Raw genomic sequence first — 15,994 nt, forward strand, 5'->3', positions numbered from 1 at the left:
TGACAATTGTCATGACAAATGGTTTGCTTGATTACCTTCACTCGAAAGACCAGAAACCGAATTTCATTAGAATTCCAATATTTTCCTGAATGTCATATAAACTCAAAGTGCTATTAAAAATATTGAAATTATTTGTCTTGTACCTTTTCTTCTGTTGACAAATTTATATCTTTTGTGGATAGTACAATGTGATAGTTAACCGCGTTGGGTACTCCATTTTCCAAGCCATTGAAATAAAAAAAATCATTTTTATGACGTACACATGATGGACCCTATAACTCCTATCATAAACATTATCCCTTCATTTGACTTACACAGCCCATTTACGTAGAAAAACTGTACCAATACTCTTCATATGTAATGTAATCGGGTATCAAAATTAGTTTGATGAAATTGTTGACGGGCGCACATATTAGAAAAATATTTTGTTATTTCTATGTTTTCGAATACCAAATAAGTTGAAAGTTTTCCATATGTACAAAGATAGAAAATCCATTTTTTTAGAAAAGCATTTGTTTTAAACATAAAACTTACTGCAAATTTATTCAAATTATGCTCTATCGGAAGTCACAACCTCGACCCATCAGAGAAGATTGGCGCTCTGGACCAGAATAAAAAGTAATCTGAGGGAGCAATGGCTGGGAAATACAACGGATCATAAAGAATCTCCCAGTTTACTCTTTCTAGATAACTCTTGACAGATTCATGAACATGTGATCTTGCGTTGTCATGCTGTAAAATTATCTTGTCGTGTCTATTCTCTCATTTAAGTGCTGTGCGTGCGTGCTGTTCACTCGTACCCTTTTTTTTTTGAGTGGACGGAATTCTGCTTTTTGTTGCATTCTGATAGATCTTTTTCGAGTTAATATGGCATCCAGGTAAATGTTTTCTAAATAGTTCACCTGTGGTCGTCTGTACTATGTTCTTCCTATTTTATATTCTATGTCGTTCTCATTTCAATGGAATTAACGCTAAATAGGTTTATCTCCAAAAAGCCTATATCACAATAGATCTTTAGATTTCTTTGAGATTCCAAATCCAAAAAATCCTTTATCAATACGTTTTACATATCTTGACTACTCATTTGTTAATATAAAAATTATTTTTTCATTTGTTACATTCGGATAAATGTTATATTCGGGTAAATGCTACATTCGGGTATATGGGTAAATTCCTTTCGGGTAACTGTTTTTCGGGTCGACTCTGAGGGACGTGTGATTGGTGTAATCATTAGTGGCATAATTCGTTGGAATGCCATTCCAACATGCAAGGAAGTTTTTCTCAAGACTTTATGTTCAAAATAGGAAGAAGTCTCGTTTTGATGCACTTCTGTCTTAGCTATTTCACATAATGTTAAACAATTGTGCATTTAAGTTATGTATTTCCATATATAAAAACGCCAAGAGTAAAGTTTTTGTCTAAAAGAATTATCAAATGTGAAATCACCACCAAACTTTTCTACTAAAGATTGGATTGTTGAATTTCTTCCCTTTCATGTTATTGTATGGAATGATAAATAGACGAATTTAATACTTTCACATACAACATCTAGTCTCATTCGTAGTGCAATTGTATATCATAGGGCGCAAGAGACGCTCAGCAGAGTAGTGTAATTACTCGACGCGTAACCGATCGAAGCGTTTGCATTTGGTCAGCTGTTTTGAAATTATCTTAGACTAAGGGGTTGATAAAACGATTTACTAGTCCTACATTAACAATGTGATCGTGCCTTGGATACCACCCTTTTATTATTTTTGTTATCTTTCCATGAAATTGATTTATAGAGATGGTGAAAAAAAAAAGAAGGATGATGTCCAAGAAATGAGCGCATTGTCGACGTAGGACTACGAAATTATTGCCGGCAAAAATAAAGATTCTAGAACTTGAACGTTTTGCACTGGTAGAAAACCACCCATATGTAAAGTATTTATCGCATTCGCAAAACATTTATCCCAAATGAAATGAAAAAGAAATATTATTCCTCCAGACCAACTAAAATACAAATAATTGAGAAGAGATCAAATGGGAATGCTTCTAATTTTCATAAAATTAATCCGATTACGGATTCGGAAATCGTGGTGTATAGCTTTCCAAACAAATCTTAGAGAATTTCTGATTCGATTGATATGTAAATCATCAGAATTTGATGAAGCGAAAATAGGTATTACGTTAGCATTATTTTATAAAACAAGACCTGTTTACTGATTTGGCACCCTTACTGAAGGACGTAGTCCCACGTCAAAAATTAAGATGTTACCCTTTCAAGAATTATTTCTACACATCTGCTCTAAGCTACATGATGCAGCTCTGGTTGATAACTGGAAAGGCTACAAGACGGAATTGCTTGATTCATGACTAGTTGCCAGGAACTCAATTTTGGTGGAATAAAAATTGCACTCTCACCCTTCGCCTGAACATAATTTCTGGTGAGATATTTGGTGAAAATTTTGGAAAACTATTTCACAATCAGCTGTTTTGGAACTCTTTTCATCGGTGGTAACACTAATATATGGTGAACCCAGAATATTAGGAAATATTAGGAAATCGTTTCTCAAAGATCCATGTCCATACATAGTGTTTTTCGAACGAGCGAAGATTACGATAGTTTGACATAACGGGAGCGCAGGATATCAAGGAAGGTCTGTTATTCTAACCCCTAATATGACCGACAGTTGACTTTGGCCGGTGGTTGTCTAATGGCGGCGGGAGCTTCTGAAAACTTCCAGCGCATGCTCTCTGTGGGAACAGCTGATTTCGGAGCGAAAACAACGCTTAAAATTTGCTTTTCTTTTATTTAAAAAAAAACCCGGCTCGAAGATTGTTTTGAAAGTTTGTTCCGATCCAAGATTCACCAATATTTTAATAGTAATAGTTGGGACATAATTTGGAACTCCCTTGAACGCCCAAATTGAACTAGTTTTCAGCTAACAAATAGTTTATGCTACTGGAGTTTCATGAATAGCAGGAGGTTGAACGGGTTCTTGTGTCTTGTGTGTAAACTACAACAGGAAAGAATAGAAACAGTTTCATTCCACTTCTTCAAATCTTTTCTGCTTCCTTAAACGAATGGCTTTTTTCACAAACATTGTAGAGCGATTCATTTTTTTAAGCGAGCTCCGGCATTGTTTAGCACTGAACATCATTTTGAATAATATGTACCTCTACGAAAAAGTGTACCTCTACGTTTTGTTTGAATGAGAGGAAAAATATTTAAACTTCGAATTTGGATGGTCTACACTTTTAACTCTTATACAGACCAATGGAAATTAAGTGGAAATTAGCATTTGGAGCTCGACAGTTATTCACTAGACAAAAACTGTCTTCGACAAAGTTGTTACATATAATAAAGCGCTCATTTTTATGTTATCAAAAATAAAGGGTGTGTCACATCAAATTGCATCACGGAAAAAACGCTGTAGAAATGTAATTTTTAGGAATTATATCTTCAGCTTTCGCTTATAATCAGATAAGAGTGTATAGATCACGTTGGCCATGCTTCACTGTCAATTTTTCGTAAATTTGGAAAAATGTCGTCGAACGAAAAAGAGCGTCGTAAATTAATCCTGTGCACTGATTTCGAGAATCCGGAGTTGTCACATCGGGACATCGGTAAGATGCTGGGAATCGTCCAATCCACGGTCAGCAGAGTACTAAAACGATACTTCGAGAACCTAACCATCGACCGCAAGGTGAAGAACGGCAAAAATGGATGCTCCGTCAGTGAAAAAGATCACAAGCGCGTAGTTAAGCAGTTTAGACGTGATCCGAGAAGTTCGGTCCGGGATGTCGCCAATAAGCTGAATTTGTCAAGTTCATTCGTCCAGCGGACCAAGCAGCGGGAGGGCCTGCGAACATACAAGGTTCAAAAGGCTCCTAACCGCGACGAAAGGTAAAACATGGTGGGGAAGACGCGAACCTGGAAGCTGTACACCGAAATGCTGACGAAGCCGCATTTCCTGGTAATGGACGAAGGAACCTACGTCAAAGCGGACTTTCGTCAGCTGCCGGGCCTGTTGTTCTTCTCCGCAGAGGACAAATTCAGCGTTCCGGAGGAGATTCGCAAGCAGAAACTGTCCAAGTTTGCCATAAAGTACATGGTGTGGCAAGCGATCTGCTCTTGCGGAAAGCGGAGCGCCCCCCTTCGTGATGACCGACACGGTAAACGGGCAGGTTTACCTTAAGGAGTGCCTACAGAAGCGCTTACTACCGCTATTGAAGCAGCACGAGGGCCCGACCATCTTCTGGCCGGATCTCGCTTCGTGCCACTATTCAAAGGACGTGTTGGAGTGGTACGAAGCCAACGGGGTCACCTTCGTGCCAAAGTAAATGAACCCGCCCAACGCGCCGGAGCTTCGCCCAATAGAGAAATATTGGGCGATTATGAAGCAGGCCCTCCGGAAGAACCCAAAAGTTGTCAAATCGGAGGCGGACTTCAAGAGAAAATGGATTTCTGTTCAAAAAAAACTACAACCTGACGTTGTATAGAACCTTATGGACGGGATAAAGAAGAAGGTGCGAGCATACGGGCTTGGGCTCGAAGTATGAATAAAAAGAAAATGCCAAAAGTTGTTTAATAGTTTTTATTTTACTGTCTAAAATTTTCAAAAGGATCGGTCTACTGGGCGAATTTCTACAGCGTTTTTTCCGTGATGCAATTTGATGTGACACACCCTTTAGATCGGAACCGCTCATCAGAGAAGGTTGGCGCTCTGGACCAGAATAAAAAGTAATCTGAGGGAGCAATGGCTGGGAAATACAACGGATCATGAAGAATCTCCCAATTTACTCTTTCTAGATAACTCTTGACAGATTCATGAACATGTGGTCTTGCGTTGTCATGCTGTAAAATTATCTTGTCGTGTCTATTCTCTCATTCAAGTGCTGTGCGTGCGTGTTGTTCACTCGTACCCTTTTTTTTTGGAGTGGACGGAATTCTGCTTTTTGTTGCATTCTGATAGATCTTTTTCGAATTAATATGGCATCCAGGTAAATGTTTTCTAAATAGTTCACCTGTGGTCGTCTGTACTATGTTCTTCCTATTTTATATTCTATGTCGTTCTCATTTTAATGGAATTAACGCTAAATAGGTTTATCTCCAAAAAGCCTATATCACAATAGATCTTTAGATTTCTTTGAGATTCCAAATCCAAAAAATCCTTTATCAATACGTTTTACATATCTTGACTACTCATTTGTTAATATAAAAATTATTTTTTCATTTGTTACATTCGGATAAATGTTATATTCGGGTAAATGCTACATTCGGGTATATGGGTAAATTCCTTTCGGGTAACTGTTTTTCGGGTCGACTCTGAGGGACGTGTGATTGGTGTAATCATTAGTGGTGGCATAATTCGTTGGAATGCCATTCCAACATGCAAGGAAGTTTTTCTCAAGACTTTATGTTCAAAATAAGAAGAAGTCTCGTTTTGATGCACTTCTGTCTTAGCTATTTCACATAATGTTAAACAATTATGCATTTAAGTTATGTATTTCCATATATAAAAACGCCAGGAGTAATGTTTTTGTCTAAAAGAATTATCAAATGTGAAATCACCACCACACTTTTCTACTAAAGATTTGATTGTTGAATTTCTTCCCTTTCATGTTATTGTATGGAATGATAAATAGACGAATTTAATCCTTTCACATACAACATCTAGTCTCATTCGTAGTGCAATTGTATATCATAGGGCGCAAGAGACGCTTAGCAGAGTAGTGTAATTACTCGACGCGTAACCGATCGAAGCGTTTGCATTTGGTCAGCTCTTTTGAAAGTATCTTAGACTAAGGGGTTAATAAAACAATTTCCTAGTACTACATTAACAATGTGATCGTGGCTTGGATACCACCCTTTTATTATTTTTGTTATCTTTCCATGAAATTGATTTATAGAGATGGTGAAAAAAAAGAAGGATGATGTCCAAGAAATGACCGCATTGTCGACGTAGGACTACGAAATTATTGCCGGCAAAAACAAAGATTCTAGAACTTGAACGTTTTGCACTGGTAGAAAACCACCCATATGTAAAGTATTTATCGCAATCGCAAAACATTTATCCCAAATGAAATGAAAAAGAAATATTGTTCCTCCAGACCAACTAAAACACAAATAATTAAGAAAAGATCAAATGGGAATGCTCCCAATTTTCATAAAATTAATCCGGTTACGGATTCGGGAATCGGGAAGCTTTTCGAACAAATCATTCAGATTCGAATTTCAGATTCGATTGATATGTAAATCATCAGAATTTGATGAAGCGAAAATAGGTATTACGTTAGCATTATTTTATAAAACATGACCTGTTTACTGATTTGGCACCCTTACTGAAAGACGTAGTCCCACGTCAAAAATTAAGATGTTACCCTTTCAAGAATTATTTCTACACATCTGCTCTAAGCTACATGATGCAGCTCTGGTCTCAATTTTGGTGGAATAAAAATTGCACTCTCACCCTTCGCCTAAACATAATTTCTGGTGAGATATTTGGTGAAAATTTTGGAAAACTATTTCACAATCAGCTGTTTTGGAACTCTTTTCACCGGTGGTAACACTAATATATGGTGAATCCAGAATATTAGGAACCGAAAATAGTATCTCAAAAATCCATGTCCATACATAGTGTTTTTCGAACGAGCGAAGATAACGATAGTTTGACGTAACGGGAGCGCAGGATATCAAGGAAGGTCTGTTATTCTAACCCCTAATATGACCGACAGTTGACTTTGGCCGGTGGTTGTCTAATGGCGGCGGGAGCTTCTGAAAACTTCCAGCGCATGCTCTCTGTGGGAACAGCTGATTTCGGAGCGAAAACAACGCTTAAAATTTGCTTTTCTTTTATTTAAAAAAAAACCCGGCTCGAAGATTGTTTTGAAAGTTTGTTCCGATCCAAGATTCACCAATATTTTACTAATAATAGTTGAGACATAATTTGGAATTCCCTTGAACGCCCAAATTGAACTAGTTTTCAGCTAACAAATAGTTTATGCTACTGGAGTTTCATGAATAGCAGGAGGTTGAACGGGTTCTTGTGTCTTGTGTGTAAACTACAACAGGAAAGAATAGAAACAGTTTCATTCCACTTCTTCAAATCTTTTCTGCTTCCTTAAACGAATGGCTTTTTTCACAAACATTGTAGAGCGATTCATTTTTTTAAGCGAGCTCCGGCATTGTTTAGCACTGAACATCATTTTGAATAATATGTACCTCTACGAAAAAGTGTATCTCTACGTTTTGTTTGAATGAGAGGAAAAATATTTAAACTTCGAATTTGGATGGTCTACACTTTTAACTCTTATACAGACCAATGGAAATTAAGTGGAAATTAGCATTTGGAGCTCGACAGTTATTCACTAGACAAAAACTGTCTTCGACAAAGTTGTTACATATAATAAAGCGCTCATTTTTATGTTATCAAAAATATTATGTTATCAAAAATTGTCGAACCATGTTCACCTATGTTTATAAAGATAAGAAAGTTATATTTTTATTCCATCGACACTTTTGGTTACTCTATTTTTGATAACATAAAAATGAGCGCTCTATTAAATGTAATAACTTTGTCGAAGACAGTTTTTGTCCAGAGAATAACTGTCGAGCTCTAAATGCTAATCTCCACTTAAATGCATCTCCTGGATCATTGTGCAATGCCATAGAGTTGATATGACATTTTTACTCATTGTACCCAATGCCGCGAATATAGTGTATTTTTTACTAAAATATGAATATTGTTATTCTATGCTTGATATAAAAATGAGTACAGTGCACAGTATTTTATGGAGATTATAGTTTAGATCGAGAACACTTAACATTCTTCTGGATTATTTAAAGTTATATTGATTCCGTTACATTCATTAATTTTTTAATCCGTTATTACAGTTTACAATATTCGTTTTTCCATCTAATTCTTACAGCGAGAATTATAAGCTTTCAATAGCGTAATGTTGTTTTTTTCGATTTTTAAACATCAGTAAACATTGTACTATTCTCTTCTTGACTAAAACGATATGAGAATTTGTACGAGAATCAAGCCACTTGTGAAGTTGGTATTCCTGTCGTTTGGAAGAGTTTTCTAAGAATAAAAAAAAATATTAGCGCAATCATCTCTAGTTCGATGTCATTGACATTACTTTTGCCAGTTATTATTTGTCAGATATTAATTGACTTAAATTTTGAAAATTGCTCGAGTTTTTCTCAAAGCTAAAATATCGCTCTGTGATTCATGATTCATTTTATTCATTCTAACGAGGTATCATTTGATCAAGTGTTACACAAATCAAATGCGGAAGACGTAAATCTCATCGATAAGTACACAGATGACTGAGTTCTTTCAAACTGTTATACCATACAATATTGTATATAATCATAAGAGCTGAAATTGAATGTTTGAAAATATGAGAAAATATGAGAAAATATGGAAGAGCATCTCTGGGTAAAACAGGCAGTGGGGGTAAAATATTTAACTGGTCAATTACATATTTATGTTGACGGGTAGCCCTCCAATATGTTATTCCATGAAATTTGAACCACTTTATTACATTGTAAACTTGTCAAAAGAGGAAAATGTGAATGAATACCGAAAATTTGGAGAGATTCTGCATACGGATGTATTACTGCGCCTTCTATATCAATAATTTTAAGTGTTTTGATTTTAAAATTTGATTCGTTGGTTATATGTCAGTAGATAAGCTAGCATCGAAGTGATTTTAGGACCTTTTTTTTGTGGCTGCAAAATCTTCGAAGATTCAAGCCTATGGGGTAGGAGGAACCCTTTTATTAAGGACAAGACGGATAATGAAAAGTAATGATGGAAAAAGCATCCAACTCGCCCTCTTTCTTCCTATTTGTTCGTTTATACAATTTCTGAACAAACGATAAGAAAAGTTTTATTAGTTCACTTGTTTGAATTGAAGAGACTTTAAACTTTGCAGTTCAATCGCCTCTAAATGAGAAAAAGGAAATTTTTTTTTGTAGCGCGCGATAAATTTCCACGCATATTACATTACCTGTCCGGCTTACCTCCATCATATGCAGTTTCACCCACACCGCAAAAATGTTCAACTTGAAGGTTTATTTAAAAAACAGAACCTTTTTTTTTATTTATTTCACCGATTAACTTGGAAAACAGTATATTGAACCACAGATAACTATTTCTAAAGATACAATCGAAGTTTTTATTAACATATCCGTCTTACCCCTATTTCATCTCCTCACGACATAAAGTTCGATTGCGGCACAAATCGCATAGGAACTCGATTAAAAGGATATAACTTTTTTTGTGATGCTACCGGTTTCGCAACCGTTACATACGATTGAATTGAAAATATTGTTGTATGAGGTATCGGCACATGAAAAAATTTAAATAAATGATTGCGAAAATTCTTCAATGAAAACATCACTTTACCATAATTATTTTCGGAAGTGTTAACGATTTGGCTGAATGACGAGTAGTCATTCATTTACGACAATCGGAAAGCTACAACAATATTTGAATCCTTTTAGAGGGGGTGTCACCGACAAGAAATGTAAATTAGAACATCATAAGAAGCGTCACGTCCCGAAGCTTGTCAAGAAACATTCGACAGAATTGAATTTGGATCCGCCATATTCGCCGGATATTGTTCCTCCGGGCTGAATTTATTCAAAGTGTGTTGCGTCTTTATCTAGTACTGTAACTAGTACTGTACTGTAATGCACAAATAATATTACTTTATTGTGGATGCAGAGTTTCTTTATGACGGCAATATCATTGTAATGGACGCGATCCACATCCACAATTTCGTTCGAAAATATAACGGAATTTATGTTGTCATCGAGAAATGAAAATCAAAAGTTGAATTGTCGAGTTGCGCATTATCTAATTATATTTTTTTTACACTCTCTGACTGAAAAACTAAAGAAACAAAATAATTGGGTGATTTTAGTGAGTTTAAGTCACATGGAAATAAAGAATACAATGCTTTAGACCTTGAAGATTCGAGAAGTTTGACATCTCTTACTGGAGAACTATGACAGTACATTTTTAAACTTTAAACTATATTTTTGCAATCATCTATGAGATATTATTTTTCACCTGGCCAACGGTTTCTGGAGAATTTTTTCTCACAGTTTTGAGGAATTTGATGGTCAGAATCCGCCGAATTTGACTCAAATATTACAATCCACAAGGTTGGGCTTTTTTATCACTGATTTCGGTTCAAAATCTTGTCGGTGTCCTAAATCATCCGCTATATTCACCTGATTTGGCACCCTTAAAATCATTCTCTTTTCTTAAAAATTGAGATATAATTAAAATGCTTTTTCAATGACACTATCACAAATCACTATCAAACTGATATGAAGTGTATTGTGTATTGTATGTGGAAACTACTGGAAACTACTTTTAATATCATAGAATATCATAGAATATTATGTCGTTGTGTTGTTAGTTACAAAAGTTGTGTCACTTACATCACGTTGTCATGAAACTTCTACAAGTATCGTTTTGATGATGTTACCATTGAAATTGAACAGTTTCTTAAAAAAAATCCTCGATAAGAACACACAACGCTCAGTTCGTGTTGGTCAGAGCCCGAATGCGAATGCGATTGGAAAACTCATTCCTTGTCACATGTTTAACGCAAACATCAATCATTGACCACATCTATCGACAGAATCGGTGCATACATAGGTGAAAAGAAGAAAAAAATACTGTAGTGTGTGAACACGACAATTAACCGTTTCTAAAGTGGGGCCTGGCCCGAAACACGCACAACGAGCAATCAATCCCCTCACGAATCAATTCGACAAATGATGCTCGCTCACAGCCGGCCCAATGAATTGGCACCGACTTAGTGACAAGCTCTCGCCGCTCAAAATGATGGCCTCATCGAAGAAGGTCGACTACGTCTCGTCGACGCCGACATCGACGGCCACACCGTCGTCCACCAGCCAGCCGGACAGTCTCGATCTGGACTACGATATGTGGCAGGGTCAGTTCGAGTTTGTCGGTCCCACGGTGGACCCGGCCGCCATCAGTCACAACAGCACAACAACCACCGGCGGCAGTACAGACCTCAGCCGTACCGCTTCATCTAGTCTGGAAGATTTACGCTTAAACGATTACATACCTCCCGATCAGCCGGTGCTGATCGACGAGGAAACCTTCCTGAGTCTCCATCCGAACGATTTTCCCCCGTCCGGGCCGCATTCCGGGTTCTATCTGGAAGAGTACGGCAGCGGAGAAACGCTCCCGTTGAACAACAACAACAACAACAACCTGATCACAAACAACAATATACTCAACAACAAGCTCCTGAACAACAAAACGAACAATCTGATCAGTTCGGTGATCATCGAGGAGAAGAACGCCAAAAACAATCTCATTAACCACAACCTGAAGCTGATCAATGAGAATCCCGAGCTCGGGAATAAGTACATTTTGAAATCAAGTAACGGTAACAATAAAATGAGCGGCCTTATCAAAACCGACCTTTGTGATAATTTGAACGAACAAGTAAGTATGCGTGTGTGCGTATGGGTATTCTGATTTGCATTAGTGTAATTATTTTGTGGTGTGTAGCAGTTTACCAACGGATTCCAATGTGTACAAAAAATAATTCAACTTTCAGCTCTCTTGTACAATACTTGTGTATACATACAATATTTTCGCGTGTGTGGTTTTATAGGGATAGCTTTTGATCAGATCAAATTTAAATTTACCAATCGAGTTTGCTAACGACTAACGGGCGGAAGGTGACTTAACTTTTGATTTACGCGTAATTCATCGTCAAATTGAAATTGATGATCCTCATCCTAACACGCAGTCATACGAGACCCGGTGCTTGGAGTAGCATTCCATCGTCATCGCCAATTAGATAGAAAAAAACGGGAAAACAGTGTTGTGAAACGGGGAAATTATGCCACCGAGCGCGTGCGTTGTGCAGTGCCAATAGTTGCCACGATGTGATTCAGTTGCTCTCGTTGACCGTGTTTCGTAGAATTTGGCTTAGTTTTGATTGCATTTCATATAACATCCTTGGTTGTGTCCCGGTCTGACTCAGAGTAACCAACATGTTTTATTAGGATGTGACTCATATGACTAACGTGTTTTCGTGTCTTTTCCCATTGCAGTTAGAGATACTACAACGACAAGTGACAAATCTGGCGGACACTCAGAACAATGTCGAGGATCGCACCAGCAGGACAAAGGCGGAATACGCCGTGCTTCAGGCCCGGTACCACATGCTGGAGGAACAATTGCGGGAGGTAAGTGATGGGCAGTAATTGGTATACGACTTGGTGGCTTTTATTTTCATACTACCTGGATTGGAAAATTCCTAGAAATAGTTCAGAAAATACATCGGAATTAATATCTTCGAACCACACTAATGTACCCAGAGGAACCTTGCCTCATTTGCCACAATGCAAATCGAAAAAAAAATTCTTGACGAGAAATCTCCCGGCCGGCACGGGAATCAAACTCGAGTCCCTGACATGATAATGTATGACGCAAACCACTCAAAATTGATAACAATCCATTCAAATTTCTCTTAATGAATTGCAAAGTACTGTCATCCGGAGTCAAATTGATCAAACCTGCTATGGGAAAGAAACATTTCTTTTTGGAGCAGTTACTTTTTTTTATATGACATGTTCAATAATTATCTGAAGGTTCTTTTCGTTAGTGGATCCCAACGAATCGCTTATGGATCAAGTTTCTGAGGAATGTGACCTTTTTATGGTCAGAACCAAATCATGCGACATTTCGAACTCCATAATTTTCAATATATCCTGAATAATCTCCGGATGACCTGTAAATCAAATATTGTGATATGAGAAAAACACGTCTAAACCTTTAGGTGGATTAAATCTGGATTTTGTATCCTCGAACCCTTGAGTTTAAATGACTGGAGGTAATGAAATCAGTGAATTTATATACATAGTTGTGCATATTACAAAAGAGAATCATAAAAAATAGATTGATCATTTTTACCCCAAATGGTTTTAAAATTTTCCGCTCAAAAGTTTCCAAATTAACGCTCACAGAAAAATTCCAACAAAAATTTTCATAACGTTTCGTGACCTTAGTGTCGATACCGGGTTTGAAAAAAAATGTGTAAAAATTTAATACGAAATTTCGGAAATATTTACATTTTTCTGAAAAGCGTGATTCAGGTTTACGCTACTTATTTTGTTTGACACCAAATTTTCAAAAAAAAACTGGTTTTCGGTTTTTGGTGTAGCCATCAGAATCGTACTTAGGGAACGAGATTCGATTTACAATTAATCAAGAAATGTGCAACTCTTGATATGTACAAACTTCGAGTTTGAATCATTTCCCTTCCTAACAAAATGATGTTCTCATGGTAACTTTGAATTGGCCAATGCATCGCTAATAAATGGAATTAGGAAAATCGAAAAAAAAATTCGATCCAAAATGACTTAAAAACGTATAAAACGAAAATATCTCGAAAACAAAATTTTGGTTGAAAATGGACCTTCTGGGACTTAGTCTGAGTGTCAATGAATGTATGGAAAAAAATTCATCTTCTGAATTTCAGCTCAATCGGAAATGATTTAAGGGTGCCTCAAAACACTTAAAGTTTAGATTTTTTGACCCTCGAAAATCTCCCAAGGGAAAAAAGCACATGAAATCGGGGTTTTCAAAAAAAAAAAGTTGATGCCAAATGTCTTCAAATTCCTTGAACGTCGAGATCTGGTGTTATACCGAAAAAAATGTTGGAAAAAATCGACTTTCTTAGTCCAAAAATCACTCCATAATTTTCAAAATTAGCACATTATTTTGAGTGATTTGAGTTACTCCAGCTCCCGATTGAGCTGAAATCTTGCACAGGTCGTTTTTTGCCAATAAACAAAATGTATACTGGAGTCACTTTTTACGCGATGAATACGTGCCGCGCAGAAGTGCGGAAAATTCGAATCCTGCTCTCGTTATTATTGTTTGTATTCGTTTTTTATTGTTTCATAGTTTCGGGACCAACGGAACCATATTTTTTTTTCCTGAAAGCTGAGGTTTTTTCACATAATATATCCGAATACCAGAGAGGTTTCGTTTTTCGTTTTTATGTTATGATTTTAAATTATGATTATGAAAGTTATGATTTTAAAAGTTAACATGTTTTCAGTTTTCGTTCAATATTTCAAGTGACTAGACTGGATGTATGTGACTATAATCCAATTAATTGGGAAGTGTGTTATTTTTACTAGCTAGTAGGCTTTAATTTGATATGTCGATTATCTGAATCGGTCTAGTAGTTCAAAAGTAATAATTTAAAAAAAGTCATTCTTGGGAAAAAAGGGAAAAATGATTTTTTGGACCATCGGGTAACTTTGAAAAATTATAACCAAAAACGAAAAGATCTCCCTGGTTTCAAGATATGTTATGTGAAAAATCCTCAGCTTTCCAGAAAAATATAAAAAAATATAGCGCCCTTGGTCCCGAAACCATGAAAACTATAGGAAATAAATACAATAAAAAATGAAAAAACCGAAAACCTCAAGCCACTTGATCCTGATGAACTTTTTGAAGAATATTAAGCTCTTTTGGTACTAGTCGTGCTGCGGTTTTTCTCATGATCATCAGCGAAAATACTACATAATGAACGGTCTCTTGAGAGATATATAATTCACGGGCTAGTCATTCATCAGCCAGCCGTTGACTCAAACTTTCCGATTTTTTCGAAACATTGTACATATGGAGACATATGCTCAAAATGACGATTTACATTATCATATGACCAATTTTGATTACGACTGATATTTTATAAGGGCGTATTCAAAATCATTGACTTTTTTTCGGAAAATTGTAACTCGAAAAAGTTGTTGGAAAATCAACATAATAACATTTTGAATATACCGTTAAAATCATTAATCAAAAAATTAGTTGAATATTAAAAACAGCCATTACATGCCAAACCGATATAGTGATTCTCAGATTTTCGTCAAAAGTGGTAGTCTATTGTTATTTATCGCAAATTATGGATCCGTATTTTTTTAATTTTTTTTGTTAGGGTGACCATTTCCATTTTAGGGTGGTCCAAAAAACCATTTTACGCAGTTTTGCTAAACTTTTTTCAAAAATTTATAACTTTTGAACTACTAGACCGATTCAGATGATCGACATATCAAATTAAGGCCACCTGGTCTTTTTCGAAAAAATACTATACTTGCAGAAAATTTGAATTCTGCTCTCGTTATTATTGATTGTATTCGTTCTTTATTGTTTTCATAGTCTCGGGACCAAAAGTGCTATAGATTTACATATGTTATAAAAACACTGTGTCTATGACGCCACCGGTGCCGCAACACTAACAAAAAAATCAAAAAATACTGGTTTCATAATTTGCGATAAAGAACAAAACTACCACTTTTGACGAAAATCTTAGAATCACTATATCGGTTTGGCATGGAATGGCTGAACATTTATTTCTCAAACTCAGTAAAATTCTCTTTGGAAAGTGGTGATGTAAAGACGAGCTCTCGATCACTTAACGAGACGGAGTACCAAAAATCTAGAATAAACTGAAGTCGCTTTTTACGCGGTTTTTACGCGGATTTTGGAATTTACGCGATTTTTTTTACACGGCACGTAACAACCGCATAAAAAGTGACTCCATTGTAAACAGATTTGATTTGCTAGTTGATGTGACTTTTCACGAAATAAGTTTGTATTGTATCACTGATTAGTAGCTGAGAAATGAAAGATGAAACAGATATCATGATTGTAGCATGCAAAAATAAATCAGTTGATCAATTGTTAGAATATGAGTGGCATTTTAAACTAATAATTCAATGTTTGTTAGATTTACACGTATTTTGAAATTCACGCGGTTTATTTTTACGGGGACTTTGGAATTTTCGCGGTTTTCTTTTACGCGGGTTTTTTACGCGCCACGTATCCCCCGCGTAAAAGGTGACTCCTGTGTATTTCAATACGCGACGGCAAAGGATGTATTTGGGTAACATAAAAAGACAGCCTAGACCACTTTTCTA

At 36.3% G+C, this 15,994-nt stretch overlaps 1 protein-coding gene across 21 annotated transcripts in view; it reads left to right on the forward strand.

The window, feature by feature from the left end:
* The window catches only part of LOC129764511 (rab11 family-interacting protein 4A), a 244,434-nt gene that overhangs the window by 218,675 nt on the left and 9,765 nt on the right, over positions 1-15,994 (forward strand). For 17 of the 21 annotated variants that reach the window (XM_055763654.1, XM_055763653.1, XM_055763657.1 and 14 more), the window contains one exon: positions 12,113-12,247. In XM_055763654.1, coding sequence (XP_055619629.1) covers positions 12,113-12,247 — 135 coding nt within the window. Of the gene's footprint in view, positions 1-10,653; positions 11,496-12,112; positions 12,248-15,994 lie in introns of all 21 variants that reach the window. The other 4 variants (XM_055763649.1, XM_055763652.1, XM_055763650.1 and 1 more) reach the window with 1 other exon arrangement.

The sequence above is a fragment of the Toxorhynchites rutilus genome, chromosome 2 (genome assembly GCF_029784135.1).
Source record: "Toxorhynchites rutilus septentrionalis strain SRP chromosome 2, ASM2978413v1, whole genome shotgun sequence".
Taxonomy (NCBI): Eukaryota; Metazoa; Arthropoda; class Insecta; order Diptera; family Culicidae; genus Toxorhynchites; species Toxorhynchites rutilus.